This window comes from Sesamum indicum, linkage group LG4 (assembly GCF_026168435.1).
Source record: "Sesamum indicum cultivar Baizhima isolate 11 linkage group LG4, ASM2616843v1, whole genome shotgun sequence".
Classification (NCBI taxonomy): domain Eukaryota; kingdom Viridiplantae; phylum Streptophyta; class Magnoliopsida; order Lamiales; family Pedaliaceae; genus Sesamum; species Sesamum indicum.
The window spans coordinates 9,835,986-9,861,043 of record NC_142660.1 but is presented as its reverse complement, the minus strand read 5'-3'; the positions used below and the strand labels follow the sequence as shown (position 1 = coordinate 9,861,043).

Here is a 25,058-nt window from a genome sequence, read left to right as displayed (position 1 = left end):
GATTAACCTTTAATCAAGAAAGGTAGTAACCACGGGTGGCCGTCTAGCAACAGTCCATGGCAGTAGAGACTAGGTGAATTTTCATGTGAACATTTAGGCTCTCGAGTCCATACGGGCATTAGTCTAGGTCATGGAATTAGGTGTTAGTTCCCATCTTGAACTAGACGTTTATGCTTAATACTTGATATCGCGTTAAGCCAAGTTTCTCGATATAGGAACCTCAAGGATTGTGGCCACAGGTTCATAGAGCGTGAACGCATCTCCAAGTACATAGGACATACCTCTGTCACATACTAATAGGGGACCGATCTTCTTCTTGGAACTCACCTTCCTCGTTAGATACTCCAACTGCACTAAACAAGGCTTATAATGATTATGTCTGCGACACAATCACCTCTTGCGCAGATCTAAGATATAGTCATCGTATGCACGTGACTTTCATAATTCCTTAAGTTTGAGGACTACTCCCGTACTATAGAAGTCGGGTATTCGAGTCATACCGATCAAGCCTCCAAGGCTTTCATATGACGATCCTCGTGAGTCAGTTCAATTGATTCTACACCCAGTCAATCAACCCACCAAGATCGCATAGATGCCTCGTGTCTGTCACCGATGAAACACGGTATTCACTAATTGAATGCGACTCTTAGCGCAAGTCTCCATAAGACTCTCAATGCCCATTCTCGAGGTCCTCGACTTGGAACGTTTCAAACTTAACCTTTTGGCAGTTAGTTTCCTGATCGCCATCCAGTGTGTGGCGCAATTGCATGGTTGCCAATTAGTCCGTGGGCTTTGTTGTGATGTTCAAGTAAATGCAAACATACATAATAAGTACAACAAAGTAGATACCAAATTAAGCGAATACTCATTTTATTCTCTTGAAATAATATTACATGATATCGATTAATTGTGAAAATAGAATACACCTAGGCCAATCTAATTGCCTTTTTGGTCATTTATCCTAACAATTTCCCACTTTACCTAAGCCAATCACCCATCGACCTCAAGCCTATCTTATCAAGATGTTGAGTATGAGCAATTTGCGACACCTCTTTATTCAGTGGATAGTTGTGTTTTCTGCTGAGTTGACTCGATCCATCCGCACATCACCTCTACTCACCATCTCTCTAAGCAGATGGTAGCATCTAAGAATGTGTTTACAATGGTGATGAGATCTTGGTTCTTTTGCTTGTGCTATTGCCCCGTTGTTATCATAGAAGATAATTATCGGTTCAGCAATGCTAGGCACTACACCCAATTTTTGGATGTATTTCATTCAAACTACTTCCTTAGTTGCTTTTGAAGTTGCTATGTATTCAACTTCCATGGTGGAATCCGCTATGGTAGCTTGCTTGGAACTTTTCCAAGTAACCACACCACCCATTTAGCTTGAATGTAAAACCTGATTGAGACTTGGCATCATCATCATCCGACTAGAAGCTAGCGTCGCTGTAGCCTTCCAGTATCAATTCTCCACCACTGTAGATCAAGAACATATCTTTAATCCTTTTCAGGTACTTAAGTATGGTCTTGACCGCATTCCAGTGTGCTTTACCAGCACACGCCTGATATATGCTCGTTAGGCTCAAAGTGTATGTAACATCGGGCTTAGTACATTGGACAACATACTGAATACTGCCTACGGCTGAAGCATATAGGATGTCCGACATCCGTTGAAGTTCCTCATCAGTCTTGGGAGATTGTTTCTTGGACAGCTTAATCCCATGCCTCATTGAAAGCAATCCTCGTTTTGAGTTTTCCATCTTGAATCTCTTCAAAACTTTCTCAATGTACAAGGATTAGGTTAATCCTATCATCTTTTTAGATCTATGCCTGTAAATCTTGATACCAAGGGTGTAGGAAGCCTCACCCATATTCTTTAAGGAAAATTGAGTGACAACCATTCTTTTATGTTTTTCAATATTTTGACATCATTTACAATGAGCAAGATATCGTCAACATAAAGCACGAGGTACGCAATCGAGCTCCCACTGATCTTCTTATATACATAAGGATTAGATTCGTTCTTGAGAAATATATCCCCATATGACTTCATCAAAATGTGTGTTCCAGCTTTGAGAAACTTGTTTGAGGCCATAGATGGACCTTTGGAGACAAAAGACTTTCTGTTCGTCTCCAGTAGAGGTGAAACCTTCCGGCTGATCTATGTAAATCTCTTCCTCAATGAAGCCATTCAGGAAGGCCGTTTTCACGTTCATCTGCCATATTTCATAGTCATACCATGGTGTTAAAGCGAGCAGTATCCGAATGGACTTGCCCATTGCCATAGAAGAATAGATTTCCTCAAAGTCGACCCTAGGTCGCTGAGTGTATCCTTTTCCCACGAGCCTTACCCTGAAGGTAGTAACCTCTCCGTTAGCTCTAAGATTACATTTGTAGACCCATTTGCAAACAACTGGCTTAACGCCTTTAGGTGAATCCACAAGGGTCTAAACTTGATTTGATTCCATCGAGTCCATTTCGGATCCCATGGCTTCAAGCCATTTATCGAAGTCGATGTTAGACATCGCTTCTCCATATGTTCTTGGATCACTGTCCAATTGGTTAGTCAAGCTTAAGAATCCGTTGGGATATTCTGATCGACGTACGGAGAATTGGAGCACTATTACTAGGAACTGTAGGTACAAATGATGTTGCATTATCTTGATGAGATGTCTCACTTGACTCTTCAAGCAGTTCCTCATCACGTCGGCTATCCATAGGGAAACTCTTTTCCAAGAATACTACGTTTTCTCAAGACAAAACTTTTTGTTCTAATGGATCATAAAAATAGTACCCCATAGTTTCTTTCGGATATCCAACAAACCTGCACAGACTAGATGATTCTAGTTTATCTCCCACTAGCCTCTTGACGTATGCGGGGCTACCTCACACTCTCAAGTACTTATAGGACGCAGGCATACCGTGCCATATCTCATATGACTTGGCCACTGTCTCAAGAGTGTATCCCCAAAAGGACAGGGGCAATTCGGTAAAATTCATCATGGATCAGACCATGTCCAGCAGCGTTCAGTTTCTCCATTCGGCCATGCCATTAAGCTGTGGCGTTCCAGGAGGTCCGTTGAGAGAGAATTCTATTCTCTTTTAGGTAATCCATGAACTCACCACTTAAATATTCCCCACCTTGGTCTAATCGAAGGGTATTAATCTTATGGCTAGTTTGATTCTCTACTTCAAGTCTGAATTCTTTAAACCTTTTAAGGGCCTCAGACTTCTACCTCATAAAGTAAACATAACCATGCCATGACCATGAGTGATCATAGGTAAAGGTTATGACGTATCAGTATCCTCCTTTAGCCGGAGTATTTAGTGGTCCACAAACATCTGTGTGGATTAAATCCAACAGACCAGTGGCAAAAGCATACATTATCCAACAAAAGATTTCTTGATCATTTTCCTTTTAAGACAAGATCCGCTAGTTGATAGTTTATCCAAGTCATTTAACTCTACCAACTTCCTTATCCTTTCTATAGAGATATGACCTAACCTCGCATGTCAAATCTGTGTGTTTTCATGATTATCTAATTTTTATTTGTGTTGGGCAGTCATAATCCAATTTGACTGTTGGAGAATGTAAAGATTGTTTGTTAATGTACCAAGCAGATGAAGGTTATCATCAATCATCACATAAAAACTATTTTTATTGATCTTAAACGCATAAGCCATCATTGTCTAAAATAGGAATGAAAATAATATTTTTGACATGCTCGATACAGAATAACAGTTCTTTAATTCTATCCGAATATGATCACTAATGGCTAAGTTGAGAGATCCCACGGCTTCCATAACAACGGCCTTGCCATCACCAAGCCTAAGGACCATCTTGTCCTTATGTAGCCTTCTACTTCTTTCTAGCACCTGCAAATCATTGCAGATGTGAGCTCCACAACTGGTATCCAATATTCAAGAAGCGAAATTAGTTATCATATTTACGTCAATCACAAACATATCTAGGTTGGAGAAGAGTTGTGGGCACTCCTCTTCCAATGTCCCTTCTCATGACAATGAATTCAAACATCAATTTCCCTCGACTGTTGTGAACCGCCATTTTTTCATTCCCATTGCCCTTTCCCACCGAAGCAATAGGGGCGCTTGGAGCGCTAGCAGTGGCTACAAAACTTTTCCCTTTTCCTTCTTCCTCTTCTAGAGTACGGCCCTTTTGTCTTTTGCATTGGAGGTCAAAGGCTCTCATATCAACACTGAGGCTCGGAATTGTGGGTCGTTGCCTTGTATTGGACCAACATATTAGTTAACTCATGAATAGACTTCTCAAGTCCATTCATGTTGTAGTTAATGATAAACGGGTCATAACAGGGAGTAAGTGATTGGTGGATCACATCGATGTACGTGTTATTGTCAAGCCCAGCTTTGAGGTTTTCGAGCTACTCCACGAGGGATCGCATTTTGATCCCATGACTTTGTACAAAAGATCCTTCAGCCATCTTTGTCCTGAAAAATACTTTTGTAGCAACATATCTAATATGCCTATCAAGAATCTTATAAACTTCTTTCATGCAAAGTATTATCGAGGGACCATCTTCCAGCCTATCATATTGCTTTTAGATGTCATTGGTCATAGAAGCAAATATGATACTACGCACCTAGCGATTTTCCTCATGCCACTTTTCAAACGTCGCACGTTCTCTGAGTGAGGACCCTTTTGGCAAGGTCGCCGGGAGCGGCTTGTCCAAGACATAGCCCTTGTTTTGAAATCTAGGACAATCCTTAGATTTTGCAGCCAATCATTGTAGTATTAAGTTTAACAATCTCCATTATCAGGGTTAAGGGATTCTTAGACATTTTCTACATAATAGAATTAAATAAAAATCAGCACACGATAATAATATTGATAAGTTCAAAACATGCGAAATCCCACCACTCTCAAGCGGGGTTTCAGGAAATTATTTCCTAGTAGGCTTGGGATCTACAAGAACATACCATGCCCCACTTTTATGATTCATATGGAAAACGTTTTATGGGAGGCAACCGATGCCATTCCCATTTCATAAGATTCCAAAGATATTTTGCCTTACCTCTTCACATGATCCAGAGGACTCCAAGCGAATCATGTTACTCAGTGTTAGGCCCAACCCATCAATCAAATCACACTTTATTCGTCGCCCCACACGACTCGTGAGACAGGAAAATGTTGGACGTGCTCTTTGTTCACAACAATAGTGAAGCTTTGCTCTATTCCAAGTGTGCCACGACTTAAGAGACCACGCTTGAGCCAGCAATGAAAGTTGCTCTCCCAATTATTGTTTATCCTAAAAAAATATTAGTGCTATTGTCATGCGCAGTGAAGAAGGATAACAATCTAAGAACGATGATAGCACTAAAACATGGGCATCCTAAGGTGTTGGTAACCAAACATACTTTCCCACACAGACTTGCCAAGTTCAAAAAGGAGGAAGAAGAGAAGAAAATCCTTAAAATTTCTCACAAAATAAAGGTTAACATTTCCTTACTCAATGCACTCAAATGAGTACCTTGTAAGAATATGTGATGAGATTGGAGTGACTATTGAGTAATAGCAAATTCTTTTTGATGTAATGTAGAATAAATATACATAATATTTATATTTGGCCAGCTTTTTGTTATTTAAATTCCTTTACAATTGTTATAATTGCATGTCACGAACAAATGTCTCAAAAAACTAACAACCAACGAAGTTGGGTTGCGCATACAATGGCAATCATGAAACTTTCGGTAATTGGTCTGAAACATTTAAAGTAAAGAACCCCGAGGAAGGGCATTAAGGGTTGTATTGAGACTTGCCCTAATGAACGTATTCATGTGAGGGTGTCACATTTCATTAACACCAGACATGTGATGTCTATACATTATTAATGGGTGGTTGAAAGCGAGTTAACAATGATGGGAGCGGATCAGCCAGGGAAGGTGAAAGCCGAAAAATCATAAAGTAACTATTAAACATCAAATAAACCCGATTAAAGGGGTGTACCCTTGATCTTTTCCTGGTATTTGTGAAAGCAATAAAAAACGCGAGTGGATCGGCCCGTGAACGCTCAAAAAATTATAAATTAAAACCAAATATAATAAAATCATGATTACAAGGAGTGTAACATTGGAGTTCTTGGGCGTTCGATGTAATTAATTAAATAAACAATAAAACTAAAATGGGGCTTATTGTAAAATTAAAAGGAGAGGTGCAAAAACTGTAAATCAAGAATTACCTTTTGATTTGATTTACTTCGGACCTCTTTTCGTTAATTTGTTCACGCGAGACTTCAATATAGAAGTCCTCTAAAGACACATCCACACCATACCGAAATATGGGATCCCTCAATTCCCTTTGTTAGAAGAGAATAAGGGAGAAAATATCACACCAAGTGTGTTTAGAGAGGGCGGCCGATTTTGGGTGTCTAGGGTTCGAATTAATTTTTTGTTGTGTTAAACTTATTAATTATTCCAATAACTAATATATGTACCTTGTATGGATGTACTGGAATGTGTCTAGGTTCATTCTATTCTCAATAAGGTAATAAATCCTTTTTCTAATTAAAAAATGACTAACATGGCACTTTCCAAAAGTGAAATTGTTAGTCAATAATTTTCTTTCCTAGAATTTTGCAACAAGCTTAATAATTAGGGTGTTTGGCTGATTTTATTCTAATTTAATTTAATTAAAATTCACCTAGTTAAGCCCATATATATTTGATCCAATTAAATATATGAGCCCAATAAGCCTTTATTAATTAATAAGTCTAACTTATTATATAATAAGGGCAAGCCAATATAAATTAATCATATTAATTTATTCTTGGGCTTCTCCTTCCACTCCTTCTTCAAGGAAGCCTGCTTCTATCGCGGGGGCTGAATGTGAAGGAACCAGTACTGCCATCTGCTCACAAATTGTTGCCTTAACCACCTGCTGAATTGTGCCTAACAAAGCTGGACAAAGCTCTCCTGAGGTAGTGTCCGAGGAGGTGCCTCGTCTTGGAGGATCAACCATAAGGTCCACCACTTTGGGGGGTGGTGTTGATGCAAGCAGGGCTGGGGTGGATCCTCCAACAATTAGGATCAGAGAGGTTCCTGCAGCGACCTGCAAAGGCTGATTGTTGTCGGGTGTCCCCGTGGTCTTTTGCTTGTTAGCGGGGTTGTTGGGGGTTTTCATAACTTACGTCTTTAACTCAAGATTTCCACAAACAGTGCTGATTGATGCGTGCAATTTTAGCATGGGTCCAACAAGCTTGGATCTTGATAATAAACTTAGGCTGATTAAGCAAAAGAGCTAAAAAAAAATAGGACCTGCAAAATAACACGTTAGCACTCTAACACTCAAATTAATTTCGAATTTAGGAATAACTAATTGTAAAAATAAATCGTAATGAGAAATTGAGATATAAATAAGAAATTCATGAGAAAAAATGTGATTAGAATGCGAGTTGATAGTTGCAGCAAGAGTAGAAAAGCAATTTCCAGAGTTTGAAAGGTATCCCCGTTGGGGGATGGTACTTGGAAACAATCAGACTTTGCAAGTTGTTGCGGGAACCCCCCTGGCACCCGCCAATGGAGCGATGGTCCCAGGACCCTGCAGACCTACTGACCCGCTAAATTGATCCTCCACACCACAATCGCTCTCCAAACACCTCCTCGGGGGGCTCCCTTCAAAACTCCTATGGACCATACAACATATGGTCACGGCGGCCATACGGGAGCAAATGGCGAGACTAATCTCAACCCACACAGTAACTCTATTCGACGTGGATGCCACTAAGGAAGGAAATCAACAGGTATCCCCTACCCCTGCACCGCCGATCGCAAGAAACCAGGGGACCCCCCTCTCAAATCCAACAAGGCGTCCCTCCTCAGTGGATCGCACGTCTGGATGCCTGCAAAAAAGCCTCCAAGACATCCAATATCAAACCGCGGCAACGCCCTCGGAGAAGCAGCAAGGTATCCCCTTTAGTGAAGAGATCATGGCATATGAACCCCCCCTCAATTGGAAGGAGCCCAATCTGTTGGAGTACGATGGGACTATAGATCCGCAGGAACACCTCTCCTACTTTGAAAATGTTACCCGTCTCTACCGTTATACCCCTGGGGTCAAATACCATGTGTTCGTAACCACCTTCACACGGTTGGCCAACAGTGGTTCAATCAATTGCCCTCGGGATCCATCTGATCATTCAGAGAATTTCACTCTCTATTTCTCCATCAATTTGCTAGTAGTAAACGATGTCAAAAGACAATCATGAGCCTTTTCTCTTTACAACAAAGAGAAGAGGAAACACTAAGTGAGTATTTTCAACGCTTTTATCTAACGGCCCTATAATTTTTGCTTTTACGCAGGAATTACAAGATGGATTTTAATTCTTTAACTAAGAAGCCCCCTCGAAATTTTTACAATCTCCTAGCACTAGCTGAACAATACATCAACTTGGTGGAGGCTAGGGAGTACAAGAATGCTATTCTTGGTGAAAAAAATGCAAGGAAAAAGAGGACGAGAACCTACTCCACCCGAATGCCTTCTAAGAATTAGCCCTATCCCGAAGTAGGAATCCCCCAAAAAAAAATCGTGCACCAAAGAGGCATCCCCCTCAGAAAATAAGCCTTGCTCCCAAGCAAGCATCCCTCACGGAATAAGCATTGCCCGTAAGCAGGCATCCCTCTCATCAAATAAATCTTTACATTCCAGCTTCGCTCAAGGAGTATTTTTTATTTTAATAATTTTGGAGATTTATTTTCAATGTGTTAACATATGTTTGCTTGTAAGGATTTTACGAGGAAGACATCCCTCTCATAAAAAGCCCTGTCTTCCACACAGGCACAAAAGTCCTGTTTTCCACATAGGCACCCCAGCCTCTTTCGAGCAGGTACTTAGATCCTTCTATGGGGGACTTGTAAGCTCTATCTCGTGCAGGCATATAAACCCTCCTCCACGGAGGCATCTAACCCCTGCTTCTGACGGACACCTTATTCTTTCTTCCGTGAGGTTCCTAAGTATTGCTCTAAAAAGAACCTCCTCTCAAGTAAGCCTTCCTCCAAGTAGGCACAATAACTTTGCTCTGTGTAAGATCTATTTGTAATATATATATGTCTTCGTTATGTAACATACTCTTGCAGAAAAGTAAAGCCCTGTATCAAAATAGGCACAAAAGGCACCAATTAAGCCCTCCTCCATAGAGGCACCCTCCTAAAAAGTCCTGCTCCATATAGGCACGAAGTAAGCTCTTTTCTTATTCTAAGCATGCTTATGCTACTAACATTCTTTACAGGAGTTCGAGAAAAAAAAAGGAGAAAAGAAAAGTTCATTCTTCAAACCCCATCTCTAAAAGATTTCTACTCTAATAAGTGTCGAAATATCCACTTATTAGAGTGGGGGGCTATTAATGTGCATAACAATACGTTGGCCCAAAAAGACTAAAAAAAATCCAAAAAGAAGAAAGAGACGACAGACCCGCTTAAAAAGCTCGATAAGATCTTACAAGCGTCCTTGGCGGGTGCCCCCCAAAGAACAGACAGGCGGGAGGCCTTGACGATTGCCCACAGAAAACAAACAAGCGGGCAGCCTTGATAGGTGGCCCCCAGAAAATAGACATGCGGGAAGCCTTGGCAGGTGCCCCCTAGAAAGCAAACAGGCAAGTGGCCTTGGCGGGTGCCCCACAGAAAACAAATTGGCAAAGGAAGGAGGTTGAGGAATCCCCCTCTCATTTGGCCCATGAAGAGATCTAAAGCCCAAGCCAGACCCACCAATCCATGAAGAGAATGACCCGCTAAAAAATTACATGGCTCTTTCTAAGAGGGAAGCGCAGTACACTAAGATCAGCAAGAAGGAAGCCTGGGACGAGGCCTGGCTTCCAAGCCCAGTCGTGGGGAAGGGGGGCACCCTCAAGAAGCTAAACTCCTTAACCTAGAAGGACTCCTTGTAGAAGTAGGAATCCTCATGTAAAAGGAGTCCTCCTCTAACCAAAGACATGCTGCTCAAGTAAGGAGGAGATAAGATCGTGCCTTATCCCCAAATTTTTGCCTTCCTTTTCCAAAATGCAGGTCACCCTAAAGTGCTTGCGAAGAGGGACTCCTCTATAAATACAGGCAGCACCCCAACAAATAGACCTTGAAAAAGCTGAAAATTGTCTTGATATTTAGCTGCAACTCTCAACTCGTGCTTTTATCATATTTTACTCACAAATTCTTATTTTTATTTTAATTTCTCATTTCAGCACCCCTCAGCAGTGACACCTCCCGTCCACCAAGAGAGACACCTTCCATCCACCAAGAGGGATATCTTCTGCCCACTAAGTGGGACACTTTCTGTCCACCAAGAGGGATACCTTCAGTCCTCCCTTCAATCCACCAATAGGAACACTTTCTATCCACCAAGAAGGACACCTTCTGTCCACAAAGAGGGGCACTTTCCATCCACCAACTAAGAGGGACACTTTCTATCCACCAAGAGGGACACCTTCAGTCCACCAATAGGAACACCTTCAATCCACTAATAGGGACACCTTCTGTCCACCAAGAGGGACACCTTCACTCTACCAACAGAGACCTTGAGTCCTCCAATGGAAAACCTCCAATCCCTCTACGGTGACACGTTCTAGAATTTGGAAAACCACTGTTTATTCTTGCTTTACAATAGATTTGCACTCTTAGCATGATTTCTCTCACGAAATTGCTTACTCTATCACGATTTCTCATACATTCTATTTTTTATGATTATTTTTCTCCTAAATCCGATACTAACTTGGACATCAGAGTGCTAATGCATTTTTTGCAGGTGCCCCTTCAGGATACGCATTCGCTCTAGCCCAAGCTTTAAGCATAGTCCATATCAATTGGACCCATGCGTTTTTTGAACGCATTAACCTGTATTTTCGAAAAGAAGGGCCAAAAATACCCGTGGATTGTTAGAATAGGTGACCAAAAAGTTAATTGGATTGGCCTTTATGTAATCTGTTCTCACAATTTCGGTGTGATTGTAACATTGTTCATGAATAAAGTGAGTATTCATTATTTGGCAATTGTATTTGTTGTGCTCACTGATTATGTTTATATGCTTAACATCACAACAAAACCCACAAACCAAATTATACAACCTGTATAGTTGGGCTACGGATTGAATGGTGGCCATAGAACTAATTTTTGATGGTTAGGTTTGAAACGTTTCTAGTTAAGGACCTCGAGACTGGGCATTGAGAGTCCTATTGAGACTTGCACTAAAATTGCATTCATTGGATGAATGCCGTGTTTCATCGATGACAGACGTCGGATGTCTATGCAATTTTAGTTAGTGGTTGACAACATTGTCAAGTCGGCTGAACTGACCCTAGGGAGTCATCATATAGAAGCCTTGGAGGCTTGGTTGGTATGACCAAATCTTCCTGGCTCTAATAGTATGGGATTAGTCCTTAGACTTGAGGTCATGGCAGTTGCATGCATATGATGGTTGTATCTTGGATGTGGTCATTACAAGTCTTGTTCAGTGCAATCAGAATATGTAGTGAGGACGGTGGGTTCCAAGATAGAATCCATCATCTATCAGTATATGACAGTCGAGTCTGCTATGCGCTATGAGATGTTTCATGCTCTTAGAGTCTGTGGCCACAATGATTGGTTGAGTAAGGAATGATTTCCTACGTCAACCAATAGAGGAAACGCATCTCGAGTTATCGAGCATAGTGTCAAGTCCAAGATGAGAACCGACGATCAATTCCATGCCTTAGACTTAGATCCGGAGATGGATGATGGAAGGACAGTACCCGTATGGTACTTGGGAGCCTAAATGTTCATGCCAAAGGTTAACCATGTCTCTAGTGTCATGGTACGTCAACCAATAGAGGAAACGCATCTCGAGTTATCGAGCATAGTGTCAAGTCCAAGATGAGAACCGACGATCAATTCCATGCCTTAGACTTAGATCCGGAGATGGATGATGGAAGGACAGTACCCGTATGGTACTTGGGAGCCTAAATGTTCATGCCAAAAGTTAACCTTGTCTCTAGTGTCATGGATCGTTGCTAGACAGTCAACCATGGTGACGGGAATTTTCAATTAATAGTTAATTAAAAATAAATTAATTAAACTGGATTTAATTAATCATTGTGTTGGATACAAGCCCAAGTCTAGTTGAGGGTAAACCTAAAGAGTCACATACAAATCACTATGAAATTGATCTGGAATTAATTCGAAAAGAAGCGAATTAGTGTAATTGGACTAAATTAATTCAAGGAGAATATATAAATGATTAGATCATTTATTTAATAATTCATTTGATGTATGGCTTAAGAATGAATTAATTGGATTAATTAATTTTTGGGCGTAACACCTTTAAAATAAATGAATTAATTTATTAAGTTTAGCTTAATTAATTGATTGGATCAATTAATTAATGTTTGGGTTTAAATTTATTTAATTGTATTAAATAAATACTTGGATTTAGTTGGGCTAAAATTAATTTAATTAATTATTGTCCAATGGACTTTGGTGCATATATATAAATGATTCGATCATTTATTTAATAATCCATTTGATGGATGACTCAAGATTTAATTAATGTTGTGCTTAATACCTTTAAATTAATTAGATTAATTCATTTGATTTGACTTAATTAATTGATTGGATCAATTAGTTAGAGTTTGGGCTTAAATTCATTTAATTGGATTAAATAAATCTTTAGACCTACTTGACTAAAATTAATTTAATTAATTATCGTTCAATGAATTTCGGATGGGCTTAATTTTAAGTTGATTAAATCAAGCCCAGTCCATACTTGAAGTCCAAGCCCATTTGAGGGAGGTTGGAGCAAGTTAAGAAGGAGTTGAAACTCCTCACAATGATGAATATGGTGGAGGAGTTATTTCATCATGGTTGGAGGTTATATGCATGTGATTGTATAGGTTGCCTTGGAGGCAAACTTAATACTTATTGAATTTTGATTCAATTGTATGTGTTACAAAACTACACACATATCCAACATAACCTCCTCCTAATCCACGAATTTGCTCTTAATTTTCTCTTCAAAAATATTCTCCTTTTGTTTTATATTGAATTGGATTCAAGTTAGAACATAAAACAATCCAAAAGCACTAAATAATAGTGTTTTGTTTGGAGTTGTTTTTCTTCTTGTTCTTTGTTCTATCTAGCAATAGAAAAAGAACTATATCTTTTCTATTTTGTGGTGTGGACAACTTAGATAAATTCTAGTTTAAATTCTCAAGTGAACGAAATGGGAGAAGATAAAGGGAACAACTCACGTTTTTGTTTTTCTAAAGAAACAAAAAGGTAAAATCTCATGTTATGATTCTATGCTTTTTGTTTCATCCTCTAGCCACTTGTCTAGCATGTTTATATGTTTATTATTATGCTTTAACTAACACCGAACGCCTGAAAATTTCAAAGAGAACACCCCTTTGAACCGATTTTAAATTTTTTATTTCACGCTTCCATCGAATTCCTGGACTATACCGATTCTTTCATGGATAAGGCATGATTCAATCTTATCTTTATCTAATCAGCATGTCTTTGCTTAGTGGGAGGACTCCTTTCACGTGAAAACTTTTATTCTGCAAGAAGTCCTTCTAGATTAAGAAGTGTTGAGTCTTAGGGACGCATTCCTTGTCCTAGGCTATTTCAACTGGGCCTCAAAGGCAGGCCTGTGGTCAGGCAGGCATTTTACTAGGCCTCCCTCTTGGGCCAAGTGTGCGAATTTTCTAGTGGGCTGCTTTTTTCATGGGCTGATGAACCTGTTTTGGACTTCGTAACCTCTTTTGGGCTAAGTGCTCTTGACCCGCACACATCATGTATGTTTAATGAGTCAATAAATTATTTATTATATTTTTCTAATAATATATGAGAGATTTTATAAATTACTTATATTTTTCTATAAGTAATTTGGAAATACTATTGTTATGTAACTGAATACAACATATTCAATAAAATATGAATAAATATTTTTGGAAAAGAAATATTAAATAGTAAATTTGTCATAAAAATAATTTTATTTCATTACCAATTATTATTTTTTATATCAATTATAATAATAGAATCAATTAAGAACTAAAGAATAATAATTACTTCCTTTGTTTCACCTTTTATGATCCAAGCACAAATGTAAACAATCTTGAAATGGGCTTCTCCTTCTCACCCACCAAAAGCAATCCGATTCCTAAGCCCAAACAGCGCTGAATATATTCCAGAAGTTCCAGAATTTTGTGGAGTACTTCACCACGCGTTTATATTTGGATGTAGACAGTCAGACAGACAACGGAATTCAATTCTCGATCGTCTCTCCCAGAAACCATTTGAATCCTTTAACCGAAGGAGGAAAGACAAGTTAGTAGGAGTTATGGCTTTGAATCCTCAACTTTTCCCGAATGGGATGCCGGTGCCCTTCGTCAGCGAGATATTTGTTTTGGCCAGAGATGGCGTCGAGTTCGAGATTGACAAGATCCCTGGGTAAGCTTCCGATTCCTATGCTTCTCTCTTTTTTTTATGCTTTATCAGTTTAATTTATTTTTTATTCATACGCTGTTGTTGGGTTGTTGTTCATTTGAGTTGAAGACTAATACAAGACCTAATTATTTGTGTGATATAATTATTGGAATTGTGTCGAATTGGATACTTTACTAGTATGCTCTTCTTGTTGGAATTATCTGCGGGCGTTTACTTTTGGTTTTCCTTAGTCATGTTCATGTAGTATTTTAAGTGCTCTCACCACAGATTCCCTTAATGTGGTAAAGATATGCACTTTTGTATGCATTTCATGTGGAAATTTCATATGTGTGAGTAAGTCTCTGTCTTTCGATCATGCTGTCTTTTCGCACATAATCTTGATTTCGACAATAGGGCTAGGCTCGACTCTTTTGTCATTCCCTGCTAATGCTTCATTAGTCTGGTTAGGAGACACATGGTTTCTGTAGTTGATTCCAGCCTTGACTATTCTCTTGTTCTCAGTATTGCATCATTTATCTGGTTAGGAGGCACATGGTTTTGATCATTGATCACAGAGAAGCAGTGCATAGTTGGCCCCTTGAAATTCCCATTTCTTGCTATTATTGCCCTCTTTCAGGCCTGAAATATGAGGATATATTTAGCCCACACATCATTTTTATTTTGAGTTTGATTAAGGGTTAGCTGACTTTCTGCGTCTCTGGAGGGCGTTTTGTGCCTAAAAGCATGTTAATTACAGAAGAGAGTCTAGGAAGACATAGCGATCATGGTTTTGGCTTTTCTTAGCATATTGTTTCAATAAATTTATATCTATGCTATCCAGGGATGTCAACCTGCATGTATATATATCTGTATTTTACACTCTTTTCTTTAAATGGTAGAACTTTGGTTCATGTATGGTGACCCTTCTCGTACTCATTATAATTTGATTCTTTAGTAGAAAGCTGTTGTGCAATCATTATTTTGCTGTGCCCAAGAAGTATGGTGTATATGTTCATTAAATGCTAACGATTTTTGTGTCTCCACTCTCAGCACTCAAGGTGGAACTGTTAAAGCAAGAGGAACTATCTACTTGTCAAATATTCGTATGGTCTTTGTTGCAAACAAACCTGTTGAGAATTTTGTTGCTTTTGATATGCCCCTGGTACGTATATCTTCTTTTAGTTTTCCTGTCCTGAAATAATTGTCAGAAGAACTGTTGATTATTACCACATTGATCCCTGGTTGACTGGGATTTCTTATTTCCTGTGTAACAAGAATTACTATTTTCTTCGGAAATAATATTTTCAACTTTTGTCCTAATTTTATTAAAAAATTCCATGATTTTTTCTCAAGATTCAATTGGTATCTCACTATTATCACTCAGGGAGGGTAGCAGAACAGGATATCAAGCTTTCACCTTGATATGGAACATAACATACAAATTATTGCTTAAGAAGGCGAAAGCCCTTTGGTTGATATTATCATAGTAGCAGATGGTGTGGGGGCATTTTCTTTGCGGGGTTTTACTATCAGTCCCCTTGAAGTATTATGTAGAAGACTAGAAGTTAGATCGGAAAGTCTGTACTAGGATGGCTTATCTTACTCTTTTTTTACTGTGTCTTCTCTTCCCTCCTGTCGTACTAAATGGACATAGTTGCCCCCCCCCCCCCCCCATGATACCGTTCTATCCCGCTCCTTTCCTCCAAGCTATACTGTTAACTTTTATTGCCTCATATGTTGTGCCATTTAGTGTTAGTTTGCTAGCAGACAATCATTAGCCTCAAACCCATGGTTTTGCTTTCTGGACACTTCTGTTTGGGCTTTAAAATATTTGTCTAAGTAGTGGCAGCTACAGTCGGCCATTGCTGACTGGAAATCTTGGCCACTTTTATTTTGGATAGTCCATTTTTTAAGCTTCCTTACTATGTAAAGTGGGCTGCATGAGTCGGATCAATCTTTTTGTCCCCTGAACCTGTCTCGGTGTCATCGGGAAACTTTGCAATTAATCTAAGGAAATAGTGTATGATACTTTGGAGCTCTGATGAACCTTTTATCTTTATTTGAGACCCTGAATGAAATTGACAGGGGACATAGTATGAAAATGAATGAGGCAGTGACAGCTGGATTGGTTCTTGTATTAAGATTTTGGTTAGATTCTGTTACTTGCAAATATGCATTTTGCTGTAAACTTCAGAAGATAAAATGCTGGCTTTTGGCTGCTCCTGTTTAGTGAGGATGAGATTGCTTTAGCATTTACAGTGCATGCTTGGGTGAAGCCTCGATGGTTCTTAACTTTTTGTTCTTATTCCCCTATCAAAGGAGTCAGTTTACTTATTGCAAAACGGCATTTATTTTGCAGCTCTATGTCCATGATGAAAAATTCAACCAGCCAATTTTCTTCTGCAACAATATTTCTGGTCATGTGGATCCGGTAAATAGAAAAAAGTTTAATATATCTCTGGTCTTCTCTTCTACGTGAGAAGTCTGACACCTGTCTTGCTATTCTCAGGTTGTGCCTGATAATGAACATAGGGCTCTTTATTCAACTCATTCTTTCAAGATTCTGTTCAAGGAAGGCGGTTGTGGAACTTTTGTCCCACTCTTCTTCAACTTAATTGCTTCCGTCAGACAATATAACCAACACGCCAGGGAAGCACAGCCACGAATGGATCCTCTCCAAGCAGCTCAAACTCCTGTCGATGACATGATGAGACATGCGTATGTGTCTATACAATTAATATCCTTTAATTACAATGTATTCACAATTGGATAAGATTTATAACTTCATATTAAAACTATGTCAAGAAAATAGGCAACTACAATTTTCTGACAACTTCCTGCATCCATTTCGCAGATATGTTGATCCGAATGACCCCACGAGAATTTTCTTGCAGCAGCCAAATTCAGAGCCCCAGTTGAGGCGCCGCACATACCAGTCACAGAATGCTGCAAACCAAATTTGATTATTGCTCTCGGGCTTGTGTATAACAAGTTGAACTCATGGGACCAAGTGATGTATCATAAGCTTTCCTGTTGGTTGCTTGTATTAGGAAATTGCTAGCTGTGTCCATATAACACTCAGTTCTCTTGTTAAGGACACTCAGATATAATGTGCTCAAAAATGAATGTGATGTCCGAAATCAGAAGATATATGTGGTGTGTTAATATTTGTTTTCTTGTGATGCCTACAAGTGTGAAGAGTCTGATGCTGCATGGGTGGGTGGCCTTATATGCCATTCATTTAAGTAGTATTCTGCATTTATGTTCTCTAGGACTGGGAAAGCTTCCAACACAATGTTCACTCTATTACTTAGGAGATACAGTACACACGATGCTCACTTTATTCTCTAGGTATAATTGTAACATCCTATCTTAAGTGCTTTACAAATTTTTATTGAAATAAGTAGAAGTGGTACTCTTTGAATTGTTTAAATTAAATTCATTCTAGCCAAAAGCTACAAGTTCTTTTCCATCAACTTTTACAATAAATTGATGACACTGTATGCATTAAACTTTTTTCTTTTACAACTTAACTATCTTTGTGAATGCTGATGTTAAGTAGTTAGCAGATAATCACTATCTTTGTGAACAAAGAGGGGGCTCTATAATAATGGAAAAATACAATCAAATGCAGTTCAATTTTTTTTTTACAAATTGAAGTATTAGTTGATGATGAGCGTGTAAAATCCACATTATGTACATATGAAATATGAAAGGATAATTACATTGACGTACTTAATTTATGGTCTATTTGCATAAATCATCTTTACATATTAGATAATTACACATGCATCCATTTAAAATTTTTCTAATGCAAATTGAATTATCCGTTCATGATGAGCTTGTAAAATCCAAATTATGTATATATGAAAAAATAATTACATTTACACCTGCTAATTTATGGTCTATTTACATAAATCATCTCTGTATGTTAGATAATACGCATATATCTACAAAAAATGTTAGATATTTACGCCCACTTTTTGAGAAATTATACACACATCACGCAAAAACATCAATATCAGTACACAAACTAATCATTTCTTTTGGGTGTCGGAAATAGTTTCTGTAATCATGTAAAATGCAGAAGTGATTTGTGTAAACAAATTAAATGTTAGGAGTGTGAATGTAATTATCTTAAATATAAAATGAGATGTGCTACTGAACTATAATAAAAGATCTCATGAACTGAAATGTACTATTTCTTCATTTTCAAAATCATCAAGACTGAGCTTCTTATGTGAAACACATAATACGTTTTAGTAACTGCCCAACCTTCTTATCATACGAACAAGAGTAAGATGATGCTGTAATGGATGAACTAATAACCTTCAGCACAACAGGAGCATTAAGTGGCTTACGACAAAATGTTACGGAACTTATTAACATTGTGGAGACGACAAGTTATATTAATAATCATATATCAAAGCACATTTGACTTACTAGGTGACTAAGCGATGCAAGCCTCGTCTCAGCCATAACTGGTAAGCCGTCATATGGAAGGCATCGTAACTCACAGGGTCAGCATGCCACTTGAAGTGCTTCCTAACCATGCATAAGTTTTGATAGAGGTTTAGGTAGGTCTGCTCAGATACCGACGTCAAGATGTGCTTCAAGAGAGCAACATCTGCTTGGTTGACAACAATCGAAAATTTGCTCCAATCAAGAATATTAGCAAATGGAAGGTCATAGTAGTTGGATATCAGAACGGGAATACATCCATAGTGGATAGCATCACTAACTCTGGCCGTGTTTACCTCATAACCTTTTACATGGAGGCAGTATTTGCTTCTCCTGAAACCTTCCTCATAAGGATAAGATGGATGTCCTGAGAATATATCGAAAGAAGTATCATTTCTCCACAAAGTTAATAACTGCTGCCTAATGCCAGAGTTCTGAACTCGTCCAGCAAAGAAGACAAGTTTGTTTCTGCAATTACACCAACATATGTGACAACAAAATTTGAAAAACATATCAAACAGAAAAGAAATTAGCAGGAACAAACAATTGCTAAGCAAAAAGTTCTGTAAGATCCAAAAGTCAGTACTGGTGTCTCCGCTATTTTAACTAGAGGAAGGAAAGTACACCTTGTATCTTCACATGTTCTTTTCAGCCAAAATTTGCTTGAGACATGATTACCCTCTACATGCCCACCAATCAAAAGCAAACTAACAAGAGCTGTAAATATATATATAGGGTACACATATAAATACATGCACACATACACATTGAACAGGTTAGCAAAATCCTCCCTTTATAAACCAAAAGATACAAATACTAATAGTGATAATATCGTGTTTACCAGTGTATATTCATGCGGTCACAGATGCACACCAGCATTCTGGATTTCTATTACTAAGAAATTAATATAATTTTTGCATAGGTATCTATTTAAGTTGTCTTTGAATTGGTGCTTGACAACAAATTCATGTGGGTTATTTGTATAATTCCAAGGCAATATAGGTTTGAACTTTCAAATCCTTTAGCACCCACTTTCAGCTATTCTCTCTATCACTTTAGTAATGGTGTCATTTGGTATCCTTAATTCAAATCCACTTGCTTAGATCCAAATATCTCCATCTAAAAGCAATCCCAGAGATCTTAAAGATCTGTTCTCCATCCAAAGCTTGCACTTGTTGTGCAAGAACCTCTTCCCAAAGTAGAAGTCCCAGAAGCAAAGCACACGATGTTTACTTCCAAAACTTTCTGAATTGAAGTATCGATAATAAAAAGATGCATCATGCTTCACTCATTGTGAATCCATAAAGAAATGCATCCAACTTCCTTAGATCTTAATACTTGGTTTTAGTATGCCTTCTGCTAAGATTGTCGAGTACAACTCAGAACTTCCAATAAGTTATCAGTAGAACTTGACAATCGCTTGAACCTCAAATAATTTGGGATGGAAAATTCCTTGAAACTTTGCATCCTCTTGATGAATCTTTGTAATTCTTAAGAGCCACAAATAAATCATCATTTTTGGCAGCTCCACATTATATTGCTTTATTCAGAATTAGCCAATTGGTGGTTCTTTGTTGGTATCCAATCAACTACTTAGGACAAACCAACTGACGCAATATAATAGATAACTGAAAGCCTGTAAGTATGCAGGCAGTCAATATGGCATACCTTGCATTTGGAGGATTCAAGACTTTATCACTGCGGCGGGGCCAAACTTGAGGCAGTGCTACATCCTTGTGTGCAGAATAAAGCCTCTGAAAATAGCTGGACGAACAAGTAAGCTGAATTGCATTATTACGCAGAATTATATGTTTGGAGGCTGCCTCCCGCCCAACTGAATGACAGCAGACATAAAAGTGATCGGCACCCCCAGACGCATTCCAGAACATGAATTCAGAGCTGATCCTCAAAACATATTTAGCAACAAAATTGGAAATGGATGACTCTGAACGTAGAAGAGGATGATTTCGCATGGCATTGATGGAAAAGGGCATAAAGAAGAAATGAGCCTTCTCGGGATGTTGGGTAACAAAGGGACTCCGCAGAAAAGCCAACTTAAATGCATGTTCACTGAAATAATTCCCCACTTTTGGATCTGTGGGATCTGGATGAGGAAGAAAAATACGGGCAAAAGGGGATGATTTGTTGTTCATGGAAACATCTGGGTACACAAAAATCTTTAGTTTTTTTAACATTTCCTGATAATCTGCATTGAAAAGTTCCCAATTGTGGTAAGGACTACATGACTTGGTCTTTGTTTGTAAAAGAGACGGAGATAAGACCGAGCTCTGGTGTGTGCCATTGCAATCACAATTGAGTCCTAGCAAAGACGAACATGGAAGACTCTCCTTCAGATTTTCTCGGACTTTAAAAACCTTTGTTGAGTTGGTCCCCTCTTCAGCCGAAGTTGATGACTTGAGCAATAAAATTTGAGGCCACAATGACAAAATCGCCAAAGAAGTAATCAACAGGACAGCAAATGATGGAAATAACACAAAGTACGCATTCCAACTGGTCTGATAGAGAACTCTTTGCAATCTTCTTCTGCCTAAGATAGTGCAGAGGAGCATCGGTTCTGAATGTCTTCAACCAGTGATAAAATGGTAACAATGACAAACAACTTCACTCAGATATACCAACCCACATTACTTACTTACATTGACAAGGAGTGAAGTATAGTTAACTAGATTCGTACTTCAGTCAGCAGAAACTCACATTATCACATATGGTGGCTGTGACATAAGCTTATCATCAAACACTTGGCAACCGATTCTTGATTCCTACACCATATTGAAATCCCAAATAGAATCACCAACCAAAAATTGTAACAGAGTTCCTTCGACCAACACATCAAGAAGTCCAGCAAAGACAATAAGATAAAACGATCCTAGCAATCCGGGATCATTTAAGTTTCTGGGGAAAAGGAGGAGTGCGCAACCCAAAAGCATACAAGTGAAGTAGAGCAGTCAGTGAACATGGGGCACTTACACGGCAGCTAGTGGAGGTGGAAAAGGAAATGGCAGCCGCAGCAGGTGGTGGAGGGACTGCAGAAGAGGGGACAGCCTGAAAGGAGGGAGACAGATCAACATAGGGCCGTCAAGGGGAGAGAGAAAGACAGAAGGCTTAGCATGTCCCGACCATTAATGCTGTAGCCTGTACATATATGTGGTTGGCAGACTATCCATTGTATTGAGCAGGTGCTGCAGAATTTTGAAATTTTAACAATTTAGCTTAAGTCACCTTGAAAATGAGCACATAATTTCTCTATAAAAAAAATATACTAATTTATTTTTTTATATTTTTTAAAATAAAGCAATTTATCTTCTTATAGGAGGTAAATTGCTTCATTTTAAAAATAATAGGAGGTAAATTATCGTATTTTAAAAAATGCAAGGAAGTAAATTGCTATTTAATTTTTTCATAAGGGGATAATTTGCTCATTTACGATATCATGAGTTGCTTGCATTTTCTCCAATAAAATAATTAGGTCAATTATGACTTTTTTGTTTATCTTTACATCCATGTTCAAATAAATTCAACAATATACTGAACTGATAATTACATCAATATAATAACAAAGTATGATGATTGTTAGTATATATTGCATTTAAAAATTTAGATGGTAATATATATCTCTTCATATTTCATTTATTAATGTTGAGGTTTTGCTCATAATATTGGTAACATTTCTTCTCCAATTTCATCTTCCCGCCACACCATATTTAAACCCATTATCTCTTGTAACTTATCATATAATTGTCCACTAATTCACATTAAAATAGTAAATAATTTCTACATTCATAAAAGGGGCCTCATTCTTCTTTTCGCTATAGGAAGGTTTTCTTCTTTTTTTTTTTTTTTTTTTGAGCTAGACTCTACTATTTGTTCGGAGCGAGAGAGTCACGATGTTATTGGATTGTTATATCCTAAAAGGGACAAGTCAGGAGTGATATTGCTAGACTAGTGAGAGTATTTTTTGCAGCGGGCTTGAATCTCTTTACAAAGAACGAGATATCTACACCTCATTTTGAAAAATTTATTTTTAATATTTAAATTGCAATTATTATTTCGACCCCAGTCATATAATACAAATATCCATATATATATATTGAGATTTAAACTCATGATTTTGAATGAGACCTTAAGTTTAGGTCAATTATGTCTTTTTAAAGTTGAAGTCTTGTAATTAGTTTGAATTCCATGAATATTAGTATATATCTATCTTTACACTAATTTTTTTCCTTTCTATAATTATAGGTGTGCTGCACTTTTCGTCATTTATTTTCTCGTAAACACATTTAGTCTTTGATGCATTTAGTTTCGTAACTATTGATAAACTAATTTTAGTCTTATATGTATTTTACTCAAATGATAGTTAGTTCTGTAATTTATAGGAACTACATTTTTAGTCTTGCTTTGCCGGCAAGTGAGATATGATACTAGAGAAAAGACGTGTATTTTCACGCGTTAATTACTAGACAATATCAGACCTTTTAATTCATGAGCCCTGTCACTTTGGAGGATCCCTTGGTTTGACGGGGCCTCGACTGCTTGAATCATGTTGTTGTATTTCTTTTTTTAACTATTTATGCAATTTTACCTTTATCGAAAAAAAATTCATGAGCCCTGTCCTAATTCTTCATTTCAAACCTTATTTCTTGAAACCCCAAATAATTACACAAATACCAACATAAATTATTAGAAACAACATTATCGACTAACCCTATAAATTTCACATGAGTGAAGCCTTCTTCTTAGATTATTATTTGTCCAAGATGTCCTCAACCGAGCAGGTCTTTCACAGCTGCAACTGAAGAATTCTCAAATATTTTCTATTGCTTACCAATTACTCACATAGCCTTCTGTTTTTAGAAATAACATTTATTAAAATAAAAAATATTATTTTTTTTAACCTAACTACTATTCATTGATAGTGAACACTCTTATTAAAAAGCTCCCTCGAAAATCGTATTTTCACCTGATGAGTTATCGTGTCGCAGGTAAAATTCTCAATTTTATCCTTTCGTAAAAACTTGGCCACATCATACAATATCACAAGACTAAATTGCATTTTTCCCCATCTTGTAAAATATAACGATCGGTTACAAGAGAAAAAAACTTGGATTTAAATACTTGGATAAAAATCGTAAACGAGAGAATAGTTCACGGTTAAAAATTTAAATTGACTTCGGTTTAGGAAGATTTCGAATTGCTTGTCACATGTAAATAATTATATTATCCAAATAATGTCACATGTAAATAACAATATAATAATTTTCATAATGCACGCAGTAATGAAATAAACTGTCTAAACTCAAGAAATTAGAAAAGCTATGGAGAGTCACGGCATTTGTTGTTGTGCTACAGCAATGATTGCCTTCCTATGTGTAGGTGTTAAAGGCTGACCATGACTTCAGTAAAAATCTCATTAACTCTCAGTAGTGTCTCATCCCGTGCGAAATTAAAAGAATTAATGGCATTCAAGGGGTGTACTCTTGGGGAATTTATTTAATAAATGCCAAAAAAAAAAAAAACTAGTAAAGGCATGCTGTTTTGAAAACTTTAGAAAAGTGAGTGGCACCGCAGTCTGTCTCATTTTTTTTAAAAAAAAAAATTTCTTTTCTGTGGCACCGCGGTCACAGACCGCAGTGCCACAGAGTTTTATAAAAAAATAATATTTTATGTGCCACTGCGGTCTATGACCGCGGTGGCAGTAATTTGTATATAAAAAAAAGGTTCTTCACTGATTTTTATAAAAAAAAAATGGTCAAACCTGCAGCCTGCAATTTTTGCAGGCTGCAGGGCTGAGGCACCGCGCTTTCCAAGCGCGGTGCCTCAGTTACATTATTGGCCACACTTTTACAGTGTGGCCCGTGACATGTTGAATGGGATTGCAGCTCACACTTAAATAGTGTGAGCTGCAATCCCATTTTTTCACTCACCTTCAACAATTTCTGCAATCCTCCTCCTTCAACATTCAACATTCAGCAATATTTTTCTATTCTTTCTCTTCCTTCTTCTTCGAAAAATTCTCGGCCAATTTTATTGTTCTTGTTTTTGCACAATTTTTACATCTTTAAAAAAATTTAGAGCGAAAATATCGAATTTTGGCCCTATTGATACCAGTGTTTTATACGGGCAATTAAATCATCGATCAGAAGATGTGTCCGAAAATT

The 25,058-nt window shown here is 37.9% G+C and overlaps 2 protein-coding genes and 1 pseudogene across 2 annotated transcripts; 1 reads left to right on the top strand and 2 right to left on the bottom strand.

Annotated features, from left to right (window-relative positions):
- Positions 1-977: 977 nt before the first annotated feature.
- On the bottom strand, positions 978-1,694 carry LOC148788440 (secreted RxLR effector protein 161 pseudogene; annotated as a pseudogene).
- Positions 1,695-14,172: 12,478 nt separating this feature from the next.
- LOC105160131 (classical AGP protein) lies at positions 14,173-17,603 on the top strand. Its single transcript, XM_011077396.3, has 5 exons — positions 14,173-14,445; positions 15,472-15,583; positions 16,781-16,852; positions 16,931-17,139; positions 17,276-17,603. Exons 1-5 carry the CDS (start codon positions 14,336-14,338, stop codon positions 17,382-17,384), a joined length of 612 nt encoding a protein of 203 aa, XP_011075698.1. The 5' UTR covers positions 14,173-14,335; the 3' UTR covers positions 17,385-17,603.
- On the bottom strand, positions 17,122-22,072 carry LOC105160132 (putative glycosyltransferase At5g03795). Its single transcript, XM_011077397.3, has 4 exons — positions 21,871-22,072; positions 21,598-21,662; positions 20,551-21,465; positions 17,122-19,350 (listed from the first exon to the last, which is right to left on the bottom strand). Exons 2-4 carry the CDS (start codon positions 21,621-21,623, stop codon positions 18,864-18,866), a joined length of 1,428 nt encoding a protein of 475 aa, XP_011075699.1. The 5' UTR covers positions 21,624-21,662; positions 21,871-22,072; the 3' UTR covers positions 17,122-18,863.
- Between the last annotated feature and the right edge of the window lie 2,986 nt (positions 22,073-25,058).